The sequence below is a fragment of the Arvicanthis niloticus genome, chromosome 4 (assembly GCF_011762505.2).
Source record: "Arvicanthis niloticus isolate mArvNil1 chromosome 4, mArvNil1.pat.X, whole genome shotgun sequence".
Lineage (NCBI taxonomy): Eukaryota > Metazoa > Chordata > Mammalia > Rodentia > Muridae > Arvicanthis > Arvicanthis niloticus.
The window spans coordinates 68,399,111-68,420,089 of record NC_047661.1 but is presented as its reverse complement, the minus strand read 5'-3'; the positions used below and the strand labels follow the sequence as shown (position 1 = coordinate 68,420,089).

The following is a 20,979-nucleotide window of genomic DNA, read 5'->3' as shown; positions in this document are numbered from 1 at the left end:
TACCCACGTAAGTACAAACACACATCGGAAGAAATACAACATATTCAACACATAATGCTGGCAAAAAGGATTATCTACAGACACAGGATAAAGTTAGACTGGCATCTTTCATCTGGCACAAAAAAAATCAATTCAAAATTTATCAAAGACCTCAATTTAAGACTTGAAACACTCAGTATCTAAAACAACAGTTCTCAACCTGTGGGTCATGATCCCCTGGGGTAGGGGGTTGACTGACGTTTTCATAGGGATGGCAAATAGGATATCATGCATATCAGATATTTACATTAAGATTCACAACAGTAGGAAAATTACAACTGTGAAGTAGCAACAAAAATAATTTTATGGTTGGGGGTCACCACAGCCTTTCAAAGGGTTGCAGCACTAGGAAGATGGAGAACCATTAGCCAAGAAGAAAGTAGGGAACATTCTTTAAGACTGTGAGCAGGTAAGAGCTTTCTGAATAGAATGACCATTGCATAGGAACTAGCCCCAAGTGAAAAAAAATTAATATAGCCATTGTGGAAACCAGTTTGGAGATTCTTCAAAAAAATAGAACATAGGACTACAATATGACCTAACATTCTACTTCTGAGAACAGACCCAGAAAGCTTCATATCCTCCCACTGAGATGCTGCCCTCCATGTTTGCTGCTGCTCTGTCCAGTGCTGTCTGAGAACAAATGAATGGATAATGAAAACCTCGAACATATATAAAACGGTATACTACTAAGCATTAAAGAAAAAACAAAAGCAATAAAAATTAAAGAAAGGAAAGCAGACACTAGAGGCTAAAGCAAAAAGGATGGTGAATTCAAGGCCTGTCAATACTATGAAAGCAAGGTCAAAGTCAAGTCAATGCAGTGAGACCCTGCCTACAAAGACAAGCAAATAAAACATTAGAACTGAAGCCAAATACCCATATCTAGAATGCCATTAAATTAGTTGTGAGGTCCAGAATAGCTATTTTAAGTAACCTTGGTGGTCTTTGATATATTGCCCCAGGAAGATCTCTCCGCAGCAGTGCTTTCCTGCTCCTGCTCAGGCCCTAATCCTCTGGACTAGATTGCTACCTTTCCTTCCTCATGGAGAGCCAAATAGATTCCAGTCTTGCTCTGTCATCCGACTTGTGAGTAATATAGTGACTCTGCTCTATGGGACCATCACAGTTTAAGAACTGTTCTATCTGGAGGTCTGGAGATTGAACACAGGGTTTGTAGCATAATATGTAAGAGCTGTATCATCAAAATACATCTCTTCTAACTTTTGGGGTTTGTTTTGTTGTTGTTATTTATTTACTTGCTTTTTGTTTTTTCAGACCACGATGGCCTTGAACTTGCTACACATCTGGATCTTCCTGCATCCACCTTCCTAGAGCTGGGGTTTACAACTGTACACTATGTGGTGCTAGAGATCAAACCCATGTTAGGCAAACCCTCCTTCAACTGAACTACAGGACCAGAGTGTTAGTATTTCTCTCATGTACTACAGGCTGACTCTGAACTTATTATACAGGTGAGGCTAATCTCAAACTTTTGAGCATAGCCATGTCTTGTTTCTTAGGCTGTTGTTGGTTTGGTTTTTTTTTTTTTTTTTTTTTTTTTTTTTTTTTTTTGACACAGTCTTGCTTTGTAACTCTGGCTGAACTCTCATTACAACTTGCAATAATCCTGATACCTGGTTGTAAAAATGGCTCAGCAGTTTAGAGCTCAAATGGTTCTTTAAGAGGACCTGAGTTTAGTTCTCGGTACCATGTCAAGCAATTCATAACTGCTTCTAAGTTCAGACGAAGGTATCTGATATTCCTTTCTGGCCTCTGTGGGTACCTGCATTCAAATGTATACAGCAAAACAGGTAATTAAAAAAACAACAACAACAAAAAACCCTCAAAGATCCTCCTGTCCACATCATGAATGTGAGATTACATTCATGGGCCACCTGTTTAATGTCTGTCTGTCTCTGTCTGTCTGTCTGTCTGTCTAATGTATGGGAGTACACTGTAGCTATCTTCAGACACACCAGATAAAGGCATCAGATTCCATTATAGAAGGTCGTGAGCCACCATGTGGTTGCTGGGAATTGAACTCATGACCTCTGGAAGAGCAGTCAGTGCTCTTTAACCACTGAGCCATCTCTCCAGCCCCTTAATTTCTTTATATATTCTGGACACCAGTAATTTATGAACAGCATGTCTTATAAATATACCCTACCATAGTGGACTTATGTTTTGTTTGTCAGGATGTTTGTTGGTATATATAACAATGTTTATTCTTATGGTTGCTGTTTTTGAGATTTCATAAAACAAAACACTTAGGGGCTAGAAATACCGCTCATTGGGGGTAGAGCACTTGCTGCTCTTCCAGAGGAAACTTTCCAGCAATAGCATCCATATGGTAGCTTATTAACTATCTGTAACTCTAGGTCCAAGTAATCTGATGCCTTCTTACGGCTACTATGGGCAACAGGCACACACATGATGGCAAAATACACACACACAAAACCTACTGCCCTTTCATAATACCTTTAAACCTTTTGGAAAATAAAACAAACTTTATAAATATCATACACTTTTTCAGGGGCTGGAGAAACAGACGGCTCAGAAGTTAAGAGCCCTGGCTGTTTTTCCAGAGGTCCCAGATTTGATTCTCATAACTCACATGGCAGTTTACAACTGTCTTTAACTCCAGCCCCATGAGATCTGACATTTTCTGGTCTCCATGAGTATCAGGCATGCATGTGGTACACACACAAACATTCAGACAAAACACCCATATACATTAAGCAAAACAAAACAACCCAACAACCATGAATTAAATTTGGAGATGGAAAGACGGCTCAGTGGTTAAGAGCACTTGTTCTCAGAGAGGATCCAATTTTTCGCAGACAAATGGTGGTTTATAACCAGCTTTAACTCCAATACTAGGGGAACTTGTCTGACCTCCAAAGATACCAAGCCTGCATGTACTGGCACATACATATAGGCAGGCAAAACACTCACATATGAAATGCATGAATCTAATTTAAAATTTTTAAAGGAAAAACATTATACATCCAGAAATTATCAATCCAAGCATTGTGGTGCATTGCCTTTAATTCCAGTAGTGGTAGCCAGATCCCTGTAAATTCTACATACCAAGTTCCAGACCAGATTGGGATATGTAGTGAGACCTTGTCACAAAAACAAATACCAAAAACAAAATTTTACCCCAACTACAACCCCCTCCCAAACAAACCAACTAAACCTAAACCAAGAACAACAACAAAAATAAAAACCAAGACAACCAAACAATAAGAAACTATAAGACTAGTGATATGGCTCAATGGGTAAAGATAGCTGCTGCCAAGCCTGCCTTGAGTTCAGTTCCTAGAACCCACATGATGGAAGGAGATAACCAACTCTTTCCTTTCATGGTTGTTGTTTTGATATTTTATGAAATAATTACCTTCTTGGATGTAAAACAAACAAACAAACAAACCACTTAGGAACTAAAGAGCTGCTCAGCGGTTAAGAGCACTGGCTGCTTCTAGAGGACCGAGGTTTGCATCTCAGCATTCATGCATGAATGTGACTCTAGTTCCAGGAGACCTGGTACTTTATTTTGGCCTCTGTGGACACCAGGCATGCAAGTGATGCACAGCCATAAATGTAGGCAAACACTCATACACATATCAATTTACTAATTACTGTAGAATTTTTAATCCCAATCTGGTGTTTCTTTCCCAACTTTGACCATTTACTTCCTGGATAAAAGACACACACCTTAATCAACAATAGGGCAAATATCTACCCTTTATGTTATTAAAATCTATTTTTTATCGATAACCCTGAGTTATTTACTATGTTATTATTTATTAAGTTATTATTTACTATGTTTCATCTGGGCTGCTCTTAATTCCAATTAGCCAGCCCTCAGAGTCATGTTTTCTTGACTCCTAACCCATGGCAACTTTCTCTTCCTCCTTATTTGGCCCCTGTGGGAACCCACCCAGCCCTGGAAACTCTAAAACCAGACTATGTTTGTACTTCTGCCGCGGTACTGGCTGTTGGCATCTTTATTTACCAATTGGAAATAAACTTGGGGGCAACCAGGTCTTGGAGCCCGCACTTAGTTTTATACTACAAAGTCAAAGACCAAACCTCAACAACTAATCAATTTATTAATCTTGAGACAAGGGTCTCTCTATGTAGTCCTAGCTTCCCTGGCACTGGCTGTATCTACCAGTCTGGCCTTAAACTCAGAGATCGTCTTGTTTCTACCTCCTGAGTGCTGTGATTAAAAGCCTGTGCCATAATAACTGACTATAGAAAAAAAATTTTTTAAATGTTAAAAAGAGAAAAGAAAAATTGCAGGGCAGATAAGCTGCACATCTCCACAGCTGTCTGGAGGGAAGATGGAAGAGGAAGAAAGAAAAAAAGCTGCTTCACTGTTTGTGAGGAGCTACATGCCAAAAGAAAGGAAGAGTCAGAGAAGGAGTGGAAAAGCTCACTGTACCAGAGAAAATATATTTTAGGTTCTGGTATTATACAAAAGAAAATGAGTGGAAAAGTCAGGACTCAGAAAAGAAAACAGATCCAAGAGAGTCTTTAAGAAGGCTCTGTAACAAGTTCCTTTGAGGACACCATATTCAGTGAAATAAACCAGTCACAAATAGACAAATACTATATGATTTCACTTATAAGCAGTACTGAGAGTAGCCAAAAAATATCACAAAACAGAAAGCAGGATGTTAGGTTTCAGGGGAGGTTACAAGGTTAGGAGGCAAAAGGCAGTACAGGGAGTTGTTATGAGATCCCATCTCAGCAACATCCAAACTGCAAAGCAGAAAACAAAATACCACCACACACACACACACATACACACACAGCGAGTGTGAGAGTAAGGGAGAAGGGAGGTACAGAAAAGAAGGGAGGAAGGGACTGATCAATGGATTGAAGCTGGGTATAGTGGCACATAACTCATACCTTAGAGACAGAAGCAGGCTGACATTTCTGAGAGCAAAGCTAGCCTGGTCTACATAGTTTAAGTTCTAGGCTAGTCAGGCTACAAAGTAAAAAAAAAAAAAAGCCTCAAAAAAAGTTGTTTTTTTTTTTGGGGGGGGGGGCAGTGTATTTTGAATCTTTAAGCTCTTTTACTTTTTACATGCATGTACATGTGTTTTTTGGCCACCTTATGTTTAAGAAAGGGTCTAACTATAGTATGTGGCTTAGGGTGACTTGCAATACAAGGTTAGTACCACTTGGATTGACCTTACAACTCTAGCTCATTCTCCTTTAGCCTGGAATTACTGTCATGCCTAAGTATCTCATCCAAATCATTTCCCCATAGTAAAAAGCAGGTTTTAAGATTTGGTTACACAGATAAATTACAATTTGGAGACGCTTAGGCTGGGGGAAGGGAGCTGATGAACTGAGTTTGATGCCTGGGATCCACATGCTGGGAAAGGCCCCATTGGTGGTCCTTGGGGTTACCCTATATCTGCCATAGCATGCATGCACACACACAAGGAAAATAAGTCATAAAATAAAGAAGTTAACTGCTGTTATTCAGATCATAATATTTTAAGAAAAATATTACCTTTTATTGTTTTCTTGTTCTTCTTCCTCTGGCAATGTCTTCTGCTTTTTTCTAGTCTGTTCTTCTAACAGCCAATTTTTCCTCTTCAACCCCTTCTTATGTTCTGAATTAAGGTTCACACTCTGAACCACAGCCTCGATCACATCTGTAACTGTGTCTGGACTTAGGTGCAGTGACACTTCTTCACCTTCATTCAGTTCTGGGTTGACAAACTGGGCAGCCTGGAATGCTTGCATTGATACCACAGCTTGGAGGGGACATTTCCGAGGTCTACCTGGTCTGCGTTTCACAAAATTGTTTCCTGTCCTGGCCTGCCTTTGAAGTTTTTTGGCTTTTAAAATTTTATTGACATGGTCCAGGTTTTTCTTGGTGGCTAAGATTTTGTCATAATTGCACATTTTCCGAGCTTGGCGCTGCATAGCTTCAACAACACTTCTCTTGATATGATGAGGGGAACATCTACTTGCTAACTTTTCAGAAAGAAGTGTAATGTTATTACAAGGGTCACTCGGGACTGCAGGCACTAGCAGACTCTCTGATTTCCCTAGGGCTCGCTCTTTGCTGTAGCTATGGCCTGGGCTGGAAGAAGGTGGTGCAGACACAGCTGTAATGGAAGCATCACCGTTTTTCTCCACGGACTCCTGCTCATCATGTTGTACTATCCGCTGCAACAGACTGTCTACAGAATCATCCATAGAAGCAACCAATCTGGGACTTCTGGAAGGAATTCCATTCACTAAAAAAGACAACACAGCACACACAGACAAAAATTTGATCACTTCGTTATCTAAATTACTTTGCCTCTTTATGTTTGTTTCTTAGTCTTTTGAGACAAGGTTGTGCTTTGAAGCCTCTGCTGGCTTAGAATTCACTATGCAAACCAGGCTGGTCTTGAACTAACTAATGACTAATCCTCTTTGCCTCTGCCTCTTGAGTGCTAGGATTATAGGTAACCAACCAGCTTTAAACTTTATTAATTAAATCTTTATTTCTGACTTATGTATATGTGTGTGTATTGCATATTCATAAAGCTGCCCATGGAGGCCAGAAGAGAGGAGTCAGCTCTGCAGAAGCTAGTGAGCAGCAGAGCTCTAACCACCAACCCATCTTCCAGCCCTTACTGACTTGGTTAAGATGGGTTTTCTGGAGCTTGGGATGGCTTTAAGTCTACTATGTTTTAAGTCACTCTATTAGTGGATCATCTTAAATTCTTAATCCTTACATCAATGTCCCCAAGTGCTGCAATTACAAGTGTGTACCATGCCTGGCTAAATGATTTTCTATACTGACAAAAGATAAAGAAGTATTAAAGACTAGACAGCTAAAGACTGGATAAAGATCCAAACTTGTCTTTCTTTCTGAGTACTGGGGATCAAATTCAGAGACTTGCCCATTTGAAGCAAGTTGTTTACCACTCAGCTAAATCCTGAGCAAGACGGGTTCTTTCCCTTCCCTTCTCTATCGTTTTTAAACAGGGTGTTACATACTGTTTCCAGGCTGGCCTGGAATTCACTATGTAAGGTTATCCTCCTACCTCTTAGAATTAAGTCATATACCATACCTATGGTTTTTGTTTGTTTATATGTTCATGTGGATCTAAACTTACACTTGTGTGGGGAGCGAGGGGAAGGAGGAAGGATATTAATCTTGCTACTTCTCACGAGATATCCATCTTACTATTTTTAATTAGAACCAAACACATATCCTTTTTAAAAACATTAAGTGTAGTGAATCACTAAAATCATTTCTCTAGCTCCAAGGACTTTTCTAGGGATGGACACTTTAAAAGTTGGACTGACTATATTTCACATCCTGAGATTGTGTGGAAAAGGGATAAAAGTCATAGCTTAAAAGTGGTTATGTTTGGGTGTCAGGTTCACAAGGGGCAGTGTTCTGGTGGGGTTCTGAACAGATTATCTCAGGATAATCGTAGGAGATTATCTTTTTAAAGAGTTTTTGTTTTTACTGTGTGCATGATGTGCATTAGTACATGGAACAGTGTATGCATGAAGATCAAAGGACAACTTTCTGTCTTCAGCACTTCCTCCATGGCAATGTGGACTTTGGGGGCTGAACTCAGGTTGTCAGGTAAGCACTTGCTTACCTGCTGCGCCATCTCTTTAGCCCCAACTTGGTTTAGTTAAAGTGGGAAGACCCTCTCCACACACTCTGAGGGCCATATCTCTTTTAAACGGGATCCTATACTGTTAAGCACTGAGTAAGGAAACAGAATAGCAGCTTGCATTTATCCCTCTCCATTTCCTGATTGTGGACATCATATCAACAGCTGCTTCAGCAGGCTCCTGCTGCCTTGACTTCCCCACCAAAATGAATTGTACCTTGAACTGCCCTAAAGGTTCTTCTGGCAGGGTATTTTTAATCACAGGAAAGAAACTAAGGTAGTTCTAAACTCATAGACTACTATTAATATCCACAGGTCTTAGAGTTTTATAATCAGTGAATTTATTTATGTTTTTAAAAATGGGGAATTAGCTGACATGCATGGTGGCTTATATCTATAACCTTAGAATGCAGGAGCCTGACCCAGAAAAATTGCCACAGATTTCAAATGAGCCTGGGCTATATAGTGGGAACCAGGACAGCCAGCCATAGCAAAACTCTGTCCAAAAATATTAAAATTAGTTCTAGATGGTTTAAGATAGACTTGAGATTAAAAAGTATTTGCTGATAAACTTAGTGCTAATCGTAGGGCCCACAGTGGAAATAGAGAACCTTAGCCCCAAGACCCAGTGTAAGAACTAGTTTCTGAAAGTTGTCCTCTGAACATGTCTTGCATGTATGAACAAGTACACAGAAACAACTTCCCTACTGCCTAACACAGAAAATCAAAAACATTTCCAATGATCATGGGAGCAGGTCTAGGAGGTAACCCACTGTTTCTGTTTCCTCTCAATACAGATATTTGTGTCTCTAAAATTTCATATAATAGAAAATTGGAGAATAAAGTCTTATTATTTGGCTGTATTCCTGAAACAGGCACTTGGAATCTATCTCTGCTAATAAAAGTGATTCCTATCTTAGCAAGTGCCAAAGGCTGACGGCAGCCAGGGGAAAGTCTTTCTGTCTCCTTTCTGTCTATCTTTTCCTTTGGATTACCCAATTAATGCTGCACATAGAAAGCTTAATCAGTAAATGAATTGTTTATCTAACCTATCTCATCATCTTTTCAAAGCTGAACGAGAGAGAAGCCATTATCCTAAATCTGCACTCACTGTTGCCCCAAGTCCCATAGGGTAATTATTTATGAAGTTAAAGATTCGTCCTGGAGTAGAAGTGTCATCTGAGACAGATAGTAGCCCTAAATCAACAATTCTTTGAATTATTTTGCAGAACCAGAACTGAGATCAACCACACTAAGCCAAATCCTGATCAGTACTGATAAATGATCCTCCTGCTACAAACCTCTTTCATTCCCAATTCTTGTCTAATGAAAGTGAAAGCTCAAGCCGGGCAGTGGTGGCGCGTGCCTTTAATCCCAGCACTTGGGAGGCAGGGGCAGGTGGATCTCTGTGAGTTCGAGGCCAGCCTGGTCTACAGAGTGAGTTCCAGGACAGCCAGGACTACATAGAGAAACCCTGTCTCGAAAAACCAAAAAAAAAAAAAGAAAGTGAAAGTTCATCCTGTAAGTCATTTTAATAAATCATATGTATAATTTATACATGCTACATTTATAAACTCTATAGATATATGTATGCATGTATACATGTATATGTCTTCTCCCCCCACCCCATTAAATCAGTTCTGTTCCTTTAAAGAACCCTAATAGAGGGGGTATAAAATTTAAGTCAATGGTTATGGCCTTATCTACATATAGGGCTGCTGCTGGTTGTCATTTGCAGGGGAACTGTAAGACACAGAAGTTCAGCCACAGGAACTATTAGCCTCTTACTATAGCTCTAGTTACATATATGTTCCTCCTACCAAATTACCATCTAGGTCCAAAAGTTCCATGTGTTGTCAAACTTTTAACTCTTCTCTGTTCTCAGAAATGGCCTCCCAATACTTGAAAAAAAATCTGCAATTTCACATCATCAAGACAGGTCAATGTGGCTAAGCTTGAGGACCTGAGTTCTAGCTCCAGAACATACATGGTGAAAGGAGAAAATATACTCCTGTGAGCTGTCCTCTGACCTCCACACACATGTGCATACACCCTAAATACACAAATAATTTTAAAAATTAACAATTCTGCAATTTTTAACTTTATTGGTTTTATGTGTATTAGTTTTCCCCCTCAGTTGTTCCTGTATTTTGTCTTTATTTATTTTTTTGTTTGTTCATTTTTGTATGTTTTATCTTCATGTTGTCGTACCATGTACTTGCTTGATGCCTGTGGAGGTCAGAAGAGGCCTTGGATTTATGCATGTCAACAACCACATGTATCCTGTGAACTGGGGTCTTTTCTAAGAGCAAGAAGTGTTGGGATCTCTACACTCAAGTGCTCTTAGCCACCAGACATCTTTCCAGACCCAGTATATATTTAAGTGTACCAAATGCATGAAATTCTTTCCTGGGCCAAAAGACAGAGATTGTTTCCCTGTCTCTGGAGTCAGAGATAGCTGTAAACAACTATGTGGATCCTGGGAACAGAATTAAGGTCCTCTCTAAGACAGCAAGTGCTCTTAACTGCTGAGCCATCCCTTGTGTCCCTTGTTCTATCTTTTTTTTTTTCTTTTTAAAAATTGATTAGACAGGTGGTGGTGGCGGCACATGTCTTTAATCCCAGCACTAAGGAAGCAGAGGCAGGAAAATCTTTGTAAGTTTGAGGCCAGCCTGGGATAGCCAAGGCTATGAAGAGAAATCCTATCTAGGGGGAAAAAAACCAAATTAATTGATTGAATGAAAACGGGAAATTATGGGGTATAAAATTTAACTTACTTTGTGTGGATGAAGTATTTGTGTAATAGCTCATGTTTGGAGAGACCAGAAGACAACTTATGGGTGTCTATCATGTGGGGGTCTTAAATCACAATTAAATCTTTAAATTTAGTAGCACGTGCTTTTAGTGAACTATCTCATCCTTCCCTATTTTCCTAGCTTATATGCAAATCTTTTTCTTTTCTTTTAAAATGAAAAGGAGTCTTATTCTTTAACCCAGGCTGGCCCCAAATTCATGGACATCCACCTGTCTCTTCCTCCTAAGTGCTGGGATCAAAGGCCAGTTTGCTTTCCTCTTATTAGACTCTGTCAACCAGCGTTGCTTGTACTTTTTATTTCTTCTTCTCCCTCCTCTTCTTTTGGTTAGCATATGCTTCCCCCCGACCCCCCGTCTCTCTCTTACTGCTTCCTAAGATCCTGTTTTTAGGGTCTCATATAGCCCAGACTGGCTTTGAGCTCCTACATCTACCTTCCAACTGACAGAACTACAGGCATGCAGCAGCACACCAAGCTTTCATCTGTTTTTTGGGGGGATGGGGTAGGGTATCAATACATAGCCCAGGGTAGCTAAGAAATAGTAGTTATCTGCCTGCCTCATCCTCTCTAGTGGCAGGAATCTTAGCTTTAACCAATAATAAAAAGAAAATGTTTCTTTTTTTTAAACTGGTGAAGAAAATTTTATTCTTATTCTTTTACTTGTTTGTCCCCAGTTACTTAGGCTTAAGCCTAAGGTCTTACATGGGCATGTTATCAGCCTCTAGAGTAGTAGGGAACATAGGCCTACGTAAGCATGGAAATTCCAGGTGTGAATCACATCCATGACCCACTAAAATAATGGTTCTTCCCTCCCTTCCTCTCTCCCTCCTTCCCTCCCTCCCTCCCTCCCTTTCTTCCTTCTTTCCTATTTTACTATAAATGTATTAAAGGCTGGTTCCAAATTGAAACTCTTGTCTCTAGAGCCTAGTGCTGGGATCATACACATACATCATAATGCTATGCAAAGTGCTGAACCTCTCTATGTACTTTAGGTTGGTCTTAAACTCAATGTTCCTTTTACCCTAGCCTCCAGAGTGCTAGGATCACAAACTCTGAACCCCATGCCTGGCTCAGAAATCTTTGCTGGGTGGTAGTGGAGCACACTCTCGATTAGTCCCAGCACCCAAGATGCAGAGGCAGGTGGCTCTCTGTGAGTTTGAGGCCAGCCTGGTCTACAGGGCATGTTCCAGGACAGCCAGGCTATATTTCCCCCCAGAGAAACTGTCTTGGGGATGGGGTGGAATGGGGAGATCAAAGGAAATCTTTGTCTATCCCAAGGTCAAGTAGACTTCCTTCTACATTTTATGGTTTTAAAAATTTCACAGAAACCTATTTCAAGTTAAAATTTCCATGGAATACAGTCCTCTCTCTTCATAAAACCAGCTAGCTGTTATTTGGGTTAAAAGACTTGTCTTCAAGTTTGTGAGGAATACACTGAAAGGGCAGGAGGGGCTAGTTCACTCAGTAATTGTCCTACTTCTGAGATTGAGACAGGACTTCTTTCATTTCTAGCCCAGGCCAAACTACACAATGATTCTAGGCCACCTTCAACTATACAATAAAACCTTGGGTCTTAAAATAGCTGAACAACACATGCATAACAACCAACAACACCCTAACCAGAAATGAATCAAAAGGCAATGTATAGGGTCATCCAGACAGCTCAGTGGGTAAAGTCACTTGCTACCAGGCCTCATGACCTGAGTTACATCCCTGGAACCCAGAAGGCAGAAAGGTATTACTGACTTACATAAATTGTCCTTTGACCTCTGTCCTGTGCCTTTTCCACACAAGTACTATAATAAATAAATATAATAAAGTGTTTTTAAAAAGTATATATGATTTCTATTTTTGTTTTTTTAAAGCTTTTTAAATTTTTTATGAATTTGTTGTAATAGATTAATAGCCTTGGAGACATACACTGTTACCTACAATACAAGCACAAAGACCCAATTTCTAGACTTTCTGTTTTATTAAACCATATTATATGTTGTAGTCCTGGCAGGAATAAATTCTCCTTTTCTTTTCTTAGAGACAGAGTTTCACTATGTAGACCTGGCTGGCAGTGAACTCCCAAAGTTCTGGCTGTTCTCTCTCTCAAGTGATTGGAATAAACGGGTGTCTTAGTTACTGTTGTATTGCTATGAAGAGACACATGACCAAGGCAGCTTATAAAGGAAAGCATTTAATAGAGGACTTGATTACAGTTTTAGAGGGTGAGTCCATGATCATTATTGTGGGATGCACAGCAGAAGGCAGACATGGTAGTGGAAGAGTAGCTCAGAGTATACATCTTATCCAAAAGATGGAGGCATCAAGTAAAAGAGACTGAGCCAACTGTGACTTTTTGAAACCTGAAAGCCCATTACCATGACAGAGATACTTGCTACTCCAGCAAGGCCACATCTACTAACTCTCACCAAGTAGTTCCAATACCTGAAAACCAAATATTCAAATAGATGAGCCCATGGAGGCTGTTCTCATTAAAACTATCACAAAGAACAAAAAAATTTTTTTTGCCCTTCTGTTTAGCTATCTTTGCTACCAGATAAAGGAGACAATTTTCCCTTATGGAAATGGCTAGGGCCCTTGAGTGAGCCAGAGAAGAAAATTTATTGTCAGGAAAATTTTACCAATACCAACACCTTGCTGGAGCCTGGAGACTGAAGGATCTTTTCTTTTTTCCTTTTTCCTTTTCCTTTTTCCTTTTCCTTTTCCTTTCTTTCTTTCTTTCTTCCTTCCTTCCTTCCTTCCTTTCTTTTCATTCTTTGGTTCTTTCTCTGTCTCTCTGTTTCTCTCCTTCTCTCTTTCTGTTTGTTTGTGACAGGAACTCACAATGTAGATTAGGCTGGCCTCAAACTCAGAGATTTGCCTGCCTCTGCTGACTGAATACTGGAATTAAAAGTGTGCACGACCACGTTTAACTTACTCTGGTAAAGCTATGGTGAGGTGCCATGTGATGTTAGGAATTCCGGTCCCCTGCAAGGGTAAGTGCTCTGAACCACCAGGCCACTTCTCTAGCTTCTCTAGCATCAGGACTATTTTTTTTTTATGCCTATTATTTCTCATCTATGTAAACCTAAACCTCATGTTAGGACTCTGATGACAGACTTAGAGGAGGGAGGTCATTGGATTTTCTGTACCTCTCCTAATATAGGTACGGAGGATAAATATTCCTTTTCTGCTTTTCTCTATTACTTGGTGATTGGCCTTCTGAGGACAGCGGTCTAGAATGACTTGTTAGGAAGCTGTTCAGGCCCAGGATCTGACTCTCTATTCTTTCACTTATATCATACTGTCTTTTTATAGATATGTATGCTGTATGTATATGTTTGTGTAGGTAGTATATGCACACATGCATGCAGGTACATGTATATATACATGTGTATATGTATATGCTTGAAGGGGCCAGAGGCCAATGTTGGGTGTCTTTTTCCATCTTCACTTTCTTTTTTCTGAACCTGGAATTCATCGATTTAATTAAACTGGCCTGTCTCCATACTTTAGCACTGAAGTCACAGACATGTTTGCTATACATAGCCTTTGTGTGGGTGCTGAGGCACCAACTCAGATTCTTGTGCTTGTGAGTGCAGTCACTTTATCCCCTAAGCCACTTCTCCAGGCTATGTTTTATATTAGGCCATACGGAAGTCTTCAAATTTTGTTTCTACAAGAATGAAGCTGCTCTAGTATTTTACATCTGGTATATAATATACCTCTTCTGCTTTGTGTGTGTGTGTTACTGGTGATTTACTGTAGGGTCTTATGCAACATGACACATGCAAATGTACAAGCACAGACAGACAAGAAACATAAAAACACAGCAATGTAATTATGGCATGGACAAAAGCCTTATATGACCAATGAGTTAATCAACTCATGAAATCCTTATCACTCTACATTTTAAAAATACAATGAAATACATTTTAGAATAGGCCTGTCATTCAAATCAATTTTACTAAGACCACATTGCACGTATAGATTGGTCTGGAGAATTATCTTTTAAACAATGAAATGTATTTTCCAGTAATGTTTTCTAATTATTCTTTTGAGAGTGTCACCTAGATGTGTACTATATATAGGGCTGTGTTGGAGAAAGAAACCAGAGTTTTGTGCATGCATGTTAGAAAAGCACTCAATCAACTGATCAACATTTTTGGACCTTATAATTATTATTGTATGTATATTTGGGACAGGGTCTTGCAAAGCTGGTCCCAAGTCATGGCAGAATTTCTTCCCTCGGTCTCACCAGTGCTGGGATTACCAGCTCACTTTGTATTTTTTTAATTAAATACTTAATGGGACATTTAACTATTCAATGGATGACCTTGAACCTGCTTCTACCTCCCAACTGCTCAGATTATAGGCATGTAACAACTCACTCGACAACAAAAATTTATTAAAGTGCTTCAAGCCAAACTATTACAGAATACACTCTTTTAAATCATTTCAATTTAAAAAGATGTGTATGTGTGTCAAGTCTGAGTATGAGCACAGGTACAGAGCCCTACAGAGGAGTCAGATCCCCATGGCCAGGTCCTCTGCAAAAAGAGTGCATGCTCTTAACTGCTAAGTGATTGCTCCAGTGTCCTCATACTTCAATTTCTTGAAAGTAAAACTACTGAATTTTTTCAATATACATTATCAGTCATACTGAGATGACAAGGCCACTTTTGTTTGCTTTACAGATTTGTTAATCTCAAATTCCAGATGGGAAACTATTCTGAAAATCTAGTAAAACAACAGCACTCACCTGTTGAAGACGTACTCTCAGATAAAGATCTTTTACGGGTAGGGCTACAATTTGTGCTTTCTGATGATCGCTGGGAAGGTTTATCAGAAGCTGACTGGGAACCTGGGAAGAAAGAAAAAGAAATCATAGGACCATTCAAGACTACATGAAGTGTTAGAACATGCTGTGTTACAACAGTGAACGTCAGCTGCTGTCACTGCCATTCCCTGTAACAGCATGATGTGCACGCCCACAATAAAAATAAGCAGAGGATAAACCATGCTAGATGTTGCTGACAGAATTTCCAAAGTCTCATAAAATTTGTATATTAGTAGAGAGAAAACTAGTTTTAAAGGTAAAATAAAAAGTGATTTAGTTTTATTTCATCTCTATGAAATACTAAAGTATTTGCTGATGAAAATCAAGTCTAACCTGTTATTTTTTTATTAAAATGATCAATATAAATCAAGAAATAAAACTTATAATATAATTAATTGAGAAATAATTGATGTGGAAAAGGCATATCCAACTTAGGCATTTCATTTAATGAGTTCAGATAAAAAGGTAGGTGGTTGGGTCTCAAGTCCATCATTTTATACAATTCACAAAGTAATTTTTACATTCTGTTCTCTTCTACAGAAAATTCGAGAAGAATGGGTTATTAATTTATTTGTAGAATACATCTTTAATGGTATACACTTAAGGTTATCTCATAAAAACATTCAATTTCCCTTCAAAAAGTCTTATAATTTTAGAAAAAGTTCCAAATTGGTGCAACATAATTTAGTACATCTCTTGCTCAGGAGAAAATGATGTTCAGAAATGATTACTTTATTTTCCTGCAAAAAAAAAAAAATATTTGTTTCTAGTACTTCTTCCCCAACAACGTAAAAAGACAGCTGTTGAAAATACATACTATCAATTTTGTATTTGCCAAAGAATTAGAAGCATTCACTTTTTAAAAATGTATGTAAAATAAGCTTCAACATTGGAGGCGCAGAAGACAAGATACCAAAGGCTTGAAGAGGAGAGCATTCAGACTTGCCTCTAGGATTTGACTCTCTAGTGAAGACAGAGTTAGTTAATCTCTGAAGGATAATACAGTACCAGAAGAAATGAATGCAGCTACATTTCTATGACTTCCCTTTCTCTAGGAGAAAGTGCAGATTATGAACTTTGCTGTTTAAACAGTTTCTTAAGTCGCACCACTGCAATTATTCTCTTAGTAGGCTACTGGTAGTACTGACTCCGTAAGATGTGTAACTTGCCATTCAAGAGGGAGATGTCAGATGCTGGAAAACTGATGTTGTAAACAGTGCACCTTCTAAAACACAGTGACCACTGATGTAAGATCTACTCAAGAATAAAGACTGTTTAGTCTTGAATTTCAAAGAGATACAAAAGGGATTCGAAAACTAGCAGTACAGAAAATCCCCATAGTGTGGTTCAGATAAAGAATTCTCTACAGAGCTAAACAGTATGATATACTAAAATATTGAAGAAGGTCAAGGCATCAATGAAAACTAAGAATTAACTTAGAATACTTCATATATGGACCAGGTACATTCTTCCTACCCAGACATGTGCATCCAAGACAGAAGACAATAGTGGCCACGAAGGCGAGACATCACTGGGCTCTATCACCACTCACTCCTGATGAATGAGCAAACAATGTAGATTAAGGACCAGGGAATAAAGGCAGTTCAAGAGGACTCTTAATGAAGTCATCTCTCTCAGTTATAAACTGTCCCCTAATGGGTGTATTTTCCATGCCTGGTGTCTGGCTAGATGCTATGGAGGTGGGAGGAAGGAGGTGTGAAGAAGATCACACTAGGAGTTCCTGCCCTCCAGGAGCTGACTTAAGGTTATACATGTCATCATGCAGTACATTTCAGATGACATTTGTGCCCTCTGTTCCTAAGCTCTATCTTCAGTTTCTAGGCTATTTGTTAACTTTCCCCAATTTCCTTGGTCATCTTCAAGACACTCTTCAACTATACCTTTGATCATCAGGATATCCTGAGAATCACCCTGCCTGGCCTCACCCACCTCAGGGTAAAAGAGGGTACAGGCACTTTCTTCAAAGCTCCTTCTTTTGGTGGCATCTGGAGCTGCTGAAGAGGCAGTGGGAGGTGGAATGGGGGTCAGATCCCCGGAGACCGTTATTGGCAGCACTGTACAGCAATTCCTGAGAAACTGAAACAATTGAGAGAGAGATGGCTTAGCTCACTTAGCTTCTGAGCCATTTTTCATTTACTGAAAGTAATGGACACCAGCAGCCTACTCTTAGGATTTTTAATAGAATGGAGTAAAAAATTCAGGAAGGCTTTCATTTTTCATTTTTAAAAGTATGATTGAATCTCCTGTTCATACAGAGTAGAATTGTTCTTAACAATGGTGCAATTTAGAGAATAAAGTTGTATTGTATCCCTGAGATATGACTAAAATAGTGCTAACAGGAACAGTAAGAGGATGGGGATCCTGAAATACACTGTTCAGTGATGTAAAGTAAACAGATTCAAGACTGGAAAGCAATGGTGCAACTTATAAGTAAGAAGTAGCAACCTGTTAAAGATGTACAGAGTATTTTAAAATTGGTCTAAGCCATGTGAAATCCATAAAAATACTGCTTTAAGTTTCACTATGCAGCTGGGTGATTAGGGAAGAATAAGAGACTATTCAGAGAGAACTCACATGTCTATTTTTTCAGAGAGACTTCCAACTTATCTGTATTTCCAAATATAAGACAAAATGAAATGCAGAGTAGAATGCAGTATGTTGTTAATTATATGGATTATAGAGAAAAATCAACCTGGGTTTGATTCTTTAGTCTTTAGCAAATTAAGAATCAGGATGAAGGCAAATAAATATACCTAACTCAAGCTTATTAAAGTTATTCTAAATCACAGGACTGTGCTGAGTCGCAAAAGGGAATGCTGTAATGCTAATCTTACCTTACAAAATCCAGTGTGGCTTACTACATGTAAAGAAGGTCCTAATATTGGTCATGGGCTCTTTCTTTCTTGGGGAGAGAATGCCAATGACTAAACCCAGGGTCTTGTGCACCGCTACACTACAATCAATATTATTGTGAAAGAATATTTAGATGTTAGATACATATATAACTGATGCATTTAATTAAACATTCAATTTTAAAAGTTAAAGTAGAACAGACACTTGTGCCCAGCTAGGGTGCTGAAACCAACTTATAGTTATTAAACATTTACTTTAAACATATAAAGTGAATACAATTAAAAATGTCCTCCTAAACAAGTATACCCAGGGCAGGGAAGTACTTGCAAGACAGCCAGAAATCTTACCTTAGCTTCTCTAGGAATGGGGTGATGATCTAAATCACAGCAAAACTATCAGATGTACCAACAGATTAATTGGAACCAGATGTCTTGTTCTCTATTCTGTTCTTTGACAAAGAACAAAGAACAAAGCAATTTTCTGCTTTCTCTATTTTTTGGTTCTTCTAATTCAGTCATTTTCTTTGTTGCTATACCTAGCTTGGAAGAAATATTACCTACGTTTCATTTATAGTAAGGTAAGATTTGCCAGCAAAGATGTGCAAAGATTCCATTCCTCATAGAATAATGTGTTGCTATAGACTGAAGTTCATAAAAATCTGATACTGTCTCAAATACACTACACTACACTACACTACACACACACACACACACACACACACACACAGAGACGCGGGGGGGGGGGATGGCAACAAAAAAAGTAGAAATCAGGAATTTTCCACAATTTCTCATTTCTATTTAGAACAAAGACATAATGGAATACCTCACAAGTAAACAAGGAATATAGATGGAAAATTTTCAGTTCATTGATTTTTTGGTAAGAAACATTACTGGGTCTCAGCACCCAGATGACAGCCTAGAAATTTAGAAACTACATACATACAAGTAAAGCAGTAATTACACAGAATCAGAGAAGATATGTTTAAATAAAACTGAGCTTTTAATGCTAAAGGTATGGTGGTTCTTGGGAGCCAATTCTTTTTGTTTTGGTTTGGTTTTGTTTTTTTGTTTTTGTTTTTTTGTTCCCTGAAACAGGGCTTCTCTGTGTAACAGCCGGGCCAGTTCTGGAAACTTGCTCTGTAGATCAGGCGGACCCTGAACTTAGAGATCTAACTGCAGGGCTGGGAGTCAATTCTCAATGCTTACTGATAATAATACATTTGTAGAGTGAAGGCAGAGTACTACTAGGGAGGGAAACTCAAGTTATCACAAACGAGGATGATACACACAGTGATAGAAGAACTAAAAATATGTAAAGCCTTTTTAATTATAGGCTTTCTGAATTTCATTTGTCCATTATGTGATAAACTTATAAAACAACACTTTGAAAAAATATTTGTACCAATTTAAACAAGAAGGGAAAGCTGGTATAGATTGTACATACATACAAAGAATACGGGGGTAAAATGTCAGAAAATTGGAGAGAGAAAAAAAAAAAGAACTCCCTGGATTAGGTATAATAATCTAATCTTATGGGTTGGAGAGACCACTCATGGTTAAGAGCACTGACTGTTCTGGTCCTGAGTTCAATTCCCAGAAGCCACATGGTGGCTCATAACCATCTAAAATGAGATCTGACACCCTCTTCTGGTGTGTCCGAAGAGAGCAACTGTGTACTCACATCCATAAAATAAAATTAAAAACTAAATAAATAAATATATCTTTAAAAAAAGTTCTGGAAATGAGTTACTTGTAACTGGCATACAGGCTGATATAATTTCTTTATAATCTAATTGTACACAGTCCACAGAAGTGAAGATCAAAAAGCTGTCCTGAGGTTGATTTATTATTTATGAAAATCTTGATCACATCTACTATAAAAATAAATATTATTTTCAGATATCTGGGTGTAAGCAAAAAGTCAAATGGTTGAAGTTACTACAATCAATAGAGAAAACTGCCATTGGTGCTAAGTATCTCTATATATAGAATGGTAGAAAAATCACAAAGAAAACATCAACACACAATCCAATGAGTTGACGCTAAACAAACTCAAAGTGCTTGCTGAGCAAGCCTGACCACCTAAGCTGGATCCTGAAGCCACGCCAGAGAGAACTGACTCTCAAACGTTCTCACTAATCTTTTCACATAATAGGGCATACAACCCCCATCTTCTTTGTTAAAGACAGGGTTTTTCTATGTAGCCCTAGCTGTCCTGGAACTTGCTTTATAGATCCACAGGTCACTTGCTGCCTTCCCAGTACTGGGATTAAAGGTGTAAGCCACCACTCCCAAATGAACTACTCTTATGTAAGCAAAGATATATGCATATGTATCACAAAAAGACACACATTCGCACCCAGACTTGAATAAAAATTTAAAAACAATTTTTAAAAACGTTATGAATGGGAGCTCAAACTTTAATTCTAGCATATGATAATCAGGGATAGGTGGATTACCTGAAAAGCAAGGATATAGTAAGATTTTCCTGTCAGAAAACAAACATAATACACACACTATAAAAACAAATATTCAACCTAACTACTTCATTGAGGCCCTAACCATTCCAAACTAAAAAATCAATTTTCTTGATGTTAAATATGAATTAGAACACAGTCAATATGCATGGTGGCATATGCCTTTAATTCCAGCACTCAGAAGGTAGAGGCAAGCTAGCATGGTCTACACAGTGAATTATTAAGACAGCCAAAACTACAGTGAGACTCTTGTCTAAAAACAAACAAAAAAGAAAATCTGTAATCTGG

The 20,979-nt window shown here is 38.6% G+C and overlaps 1 protein-coding gene across 3 annotated transcripts in view; it reads right to left on the bottom strand.

The window, feature by feature from the left end:
• Ash1l (ASH1 like histone lysine methyltransferase) overlaps positions 1-20,979 on the bottom strand; it is a 131,140-nt gene that overhangs the window by 69,320 nt on the left and 40,841 nt on the right. For all 3 annotated transcript variants that reach the window (XM_076932732.1, XM_034500429.2, XM_076932731.1), the window contains exons 4-5: positions 15,264-15,365; positions 5,576-6,311 (exon numbers count right to left, since the gene is read on the bottom strand). In XM_076932732.1, coding sequence (XP_076788847.1) covers positions 5,576-6,311; positions 15,264-15,365 — 838 coding nt within the window. The remainder of the gene's footprint in view (positions 1-5,575; positions 6,312-15,263; positions 15,366-20,979) is intronic.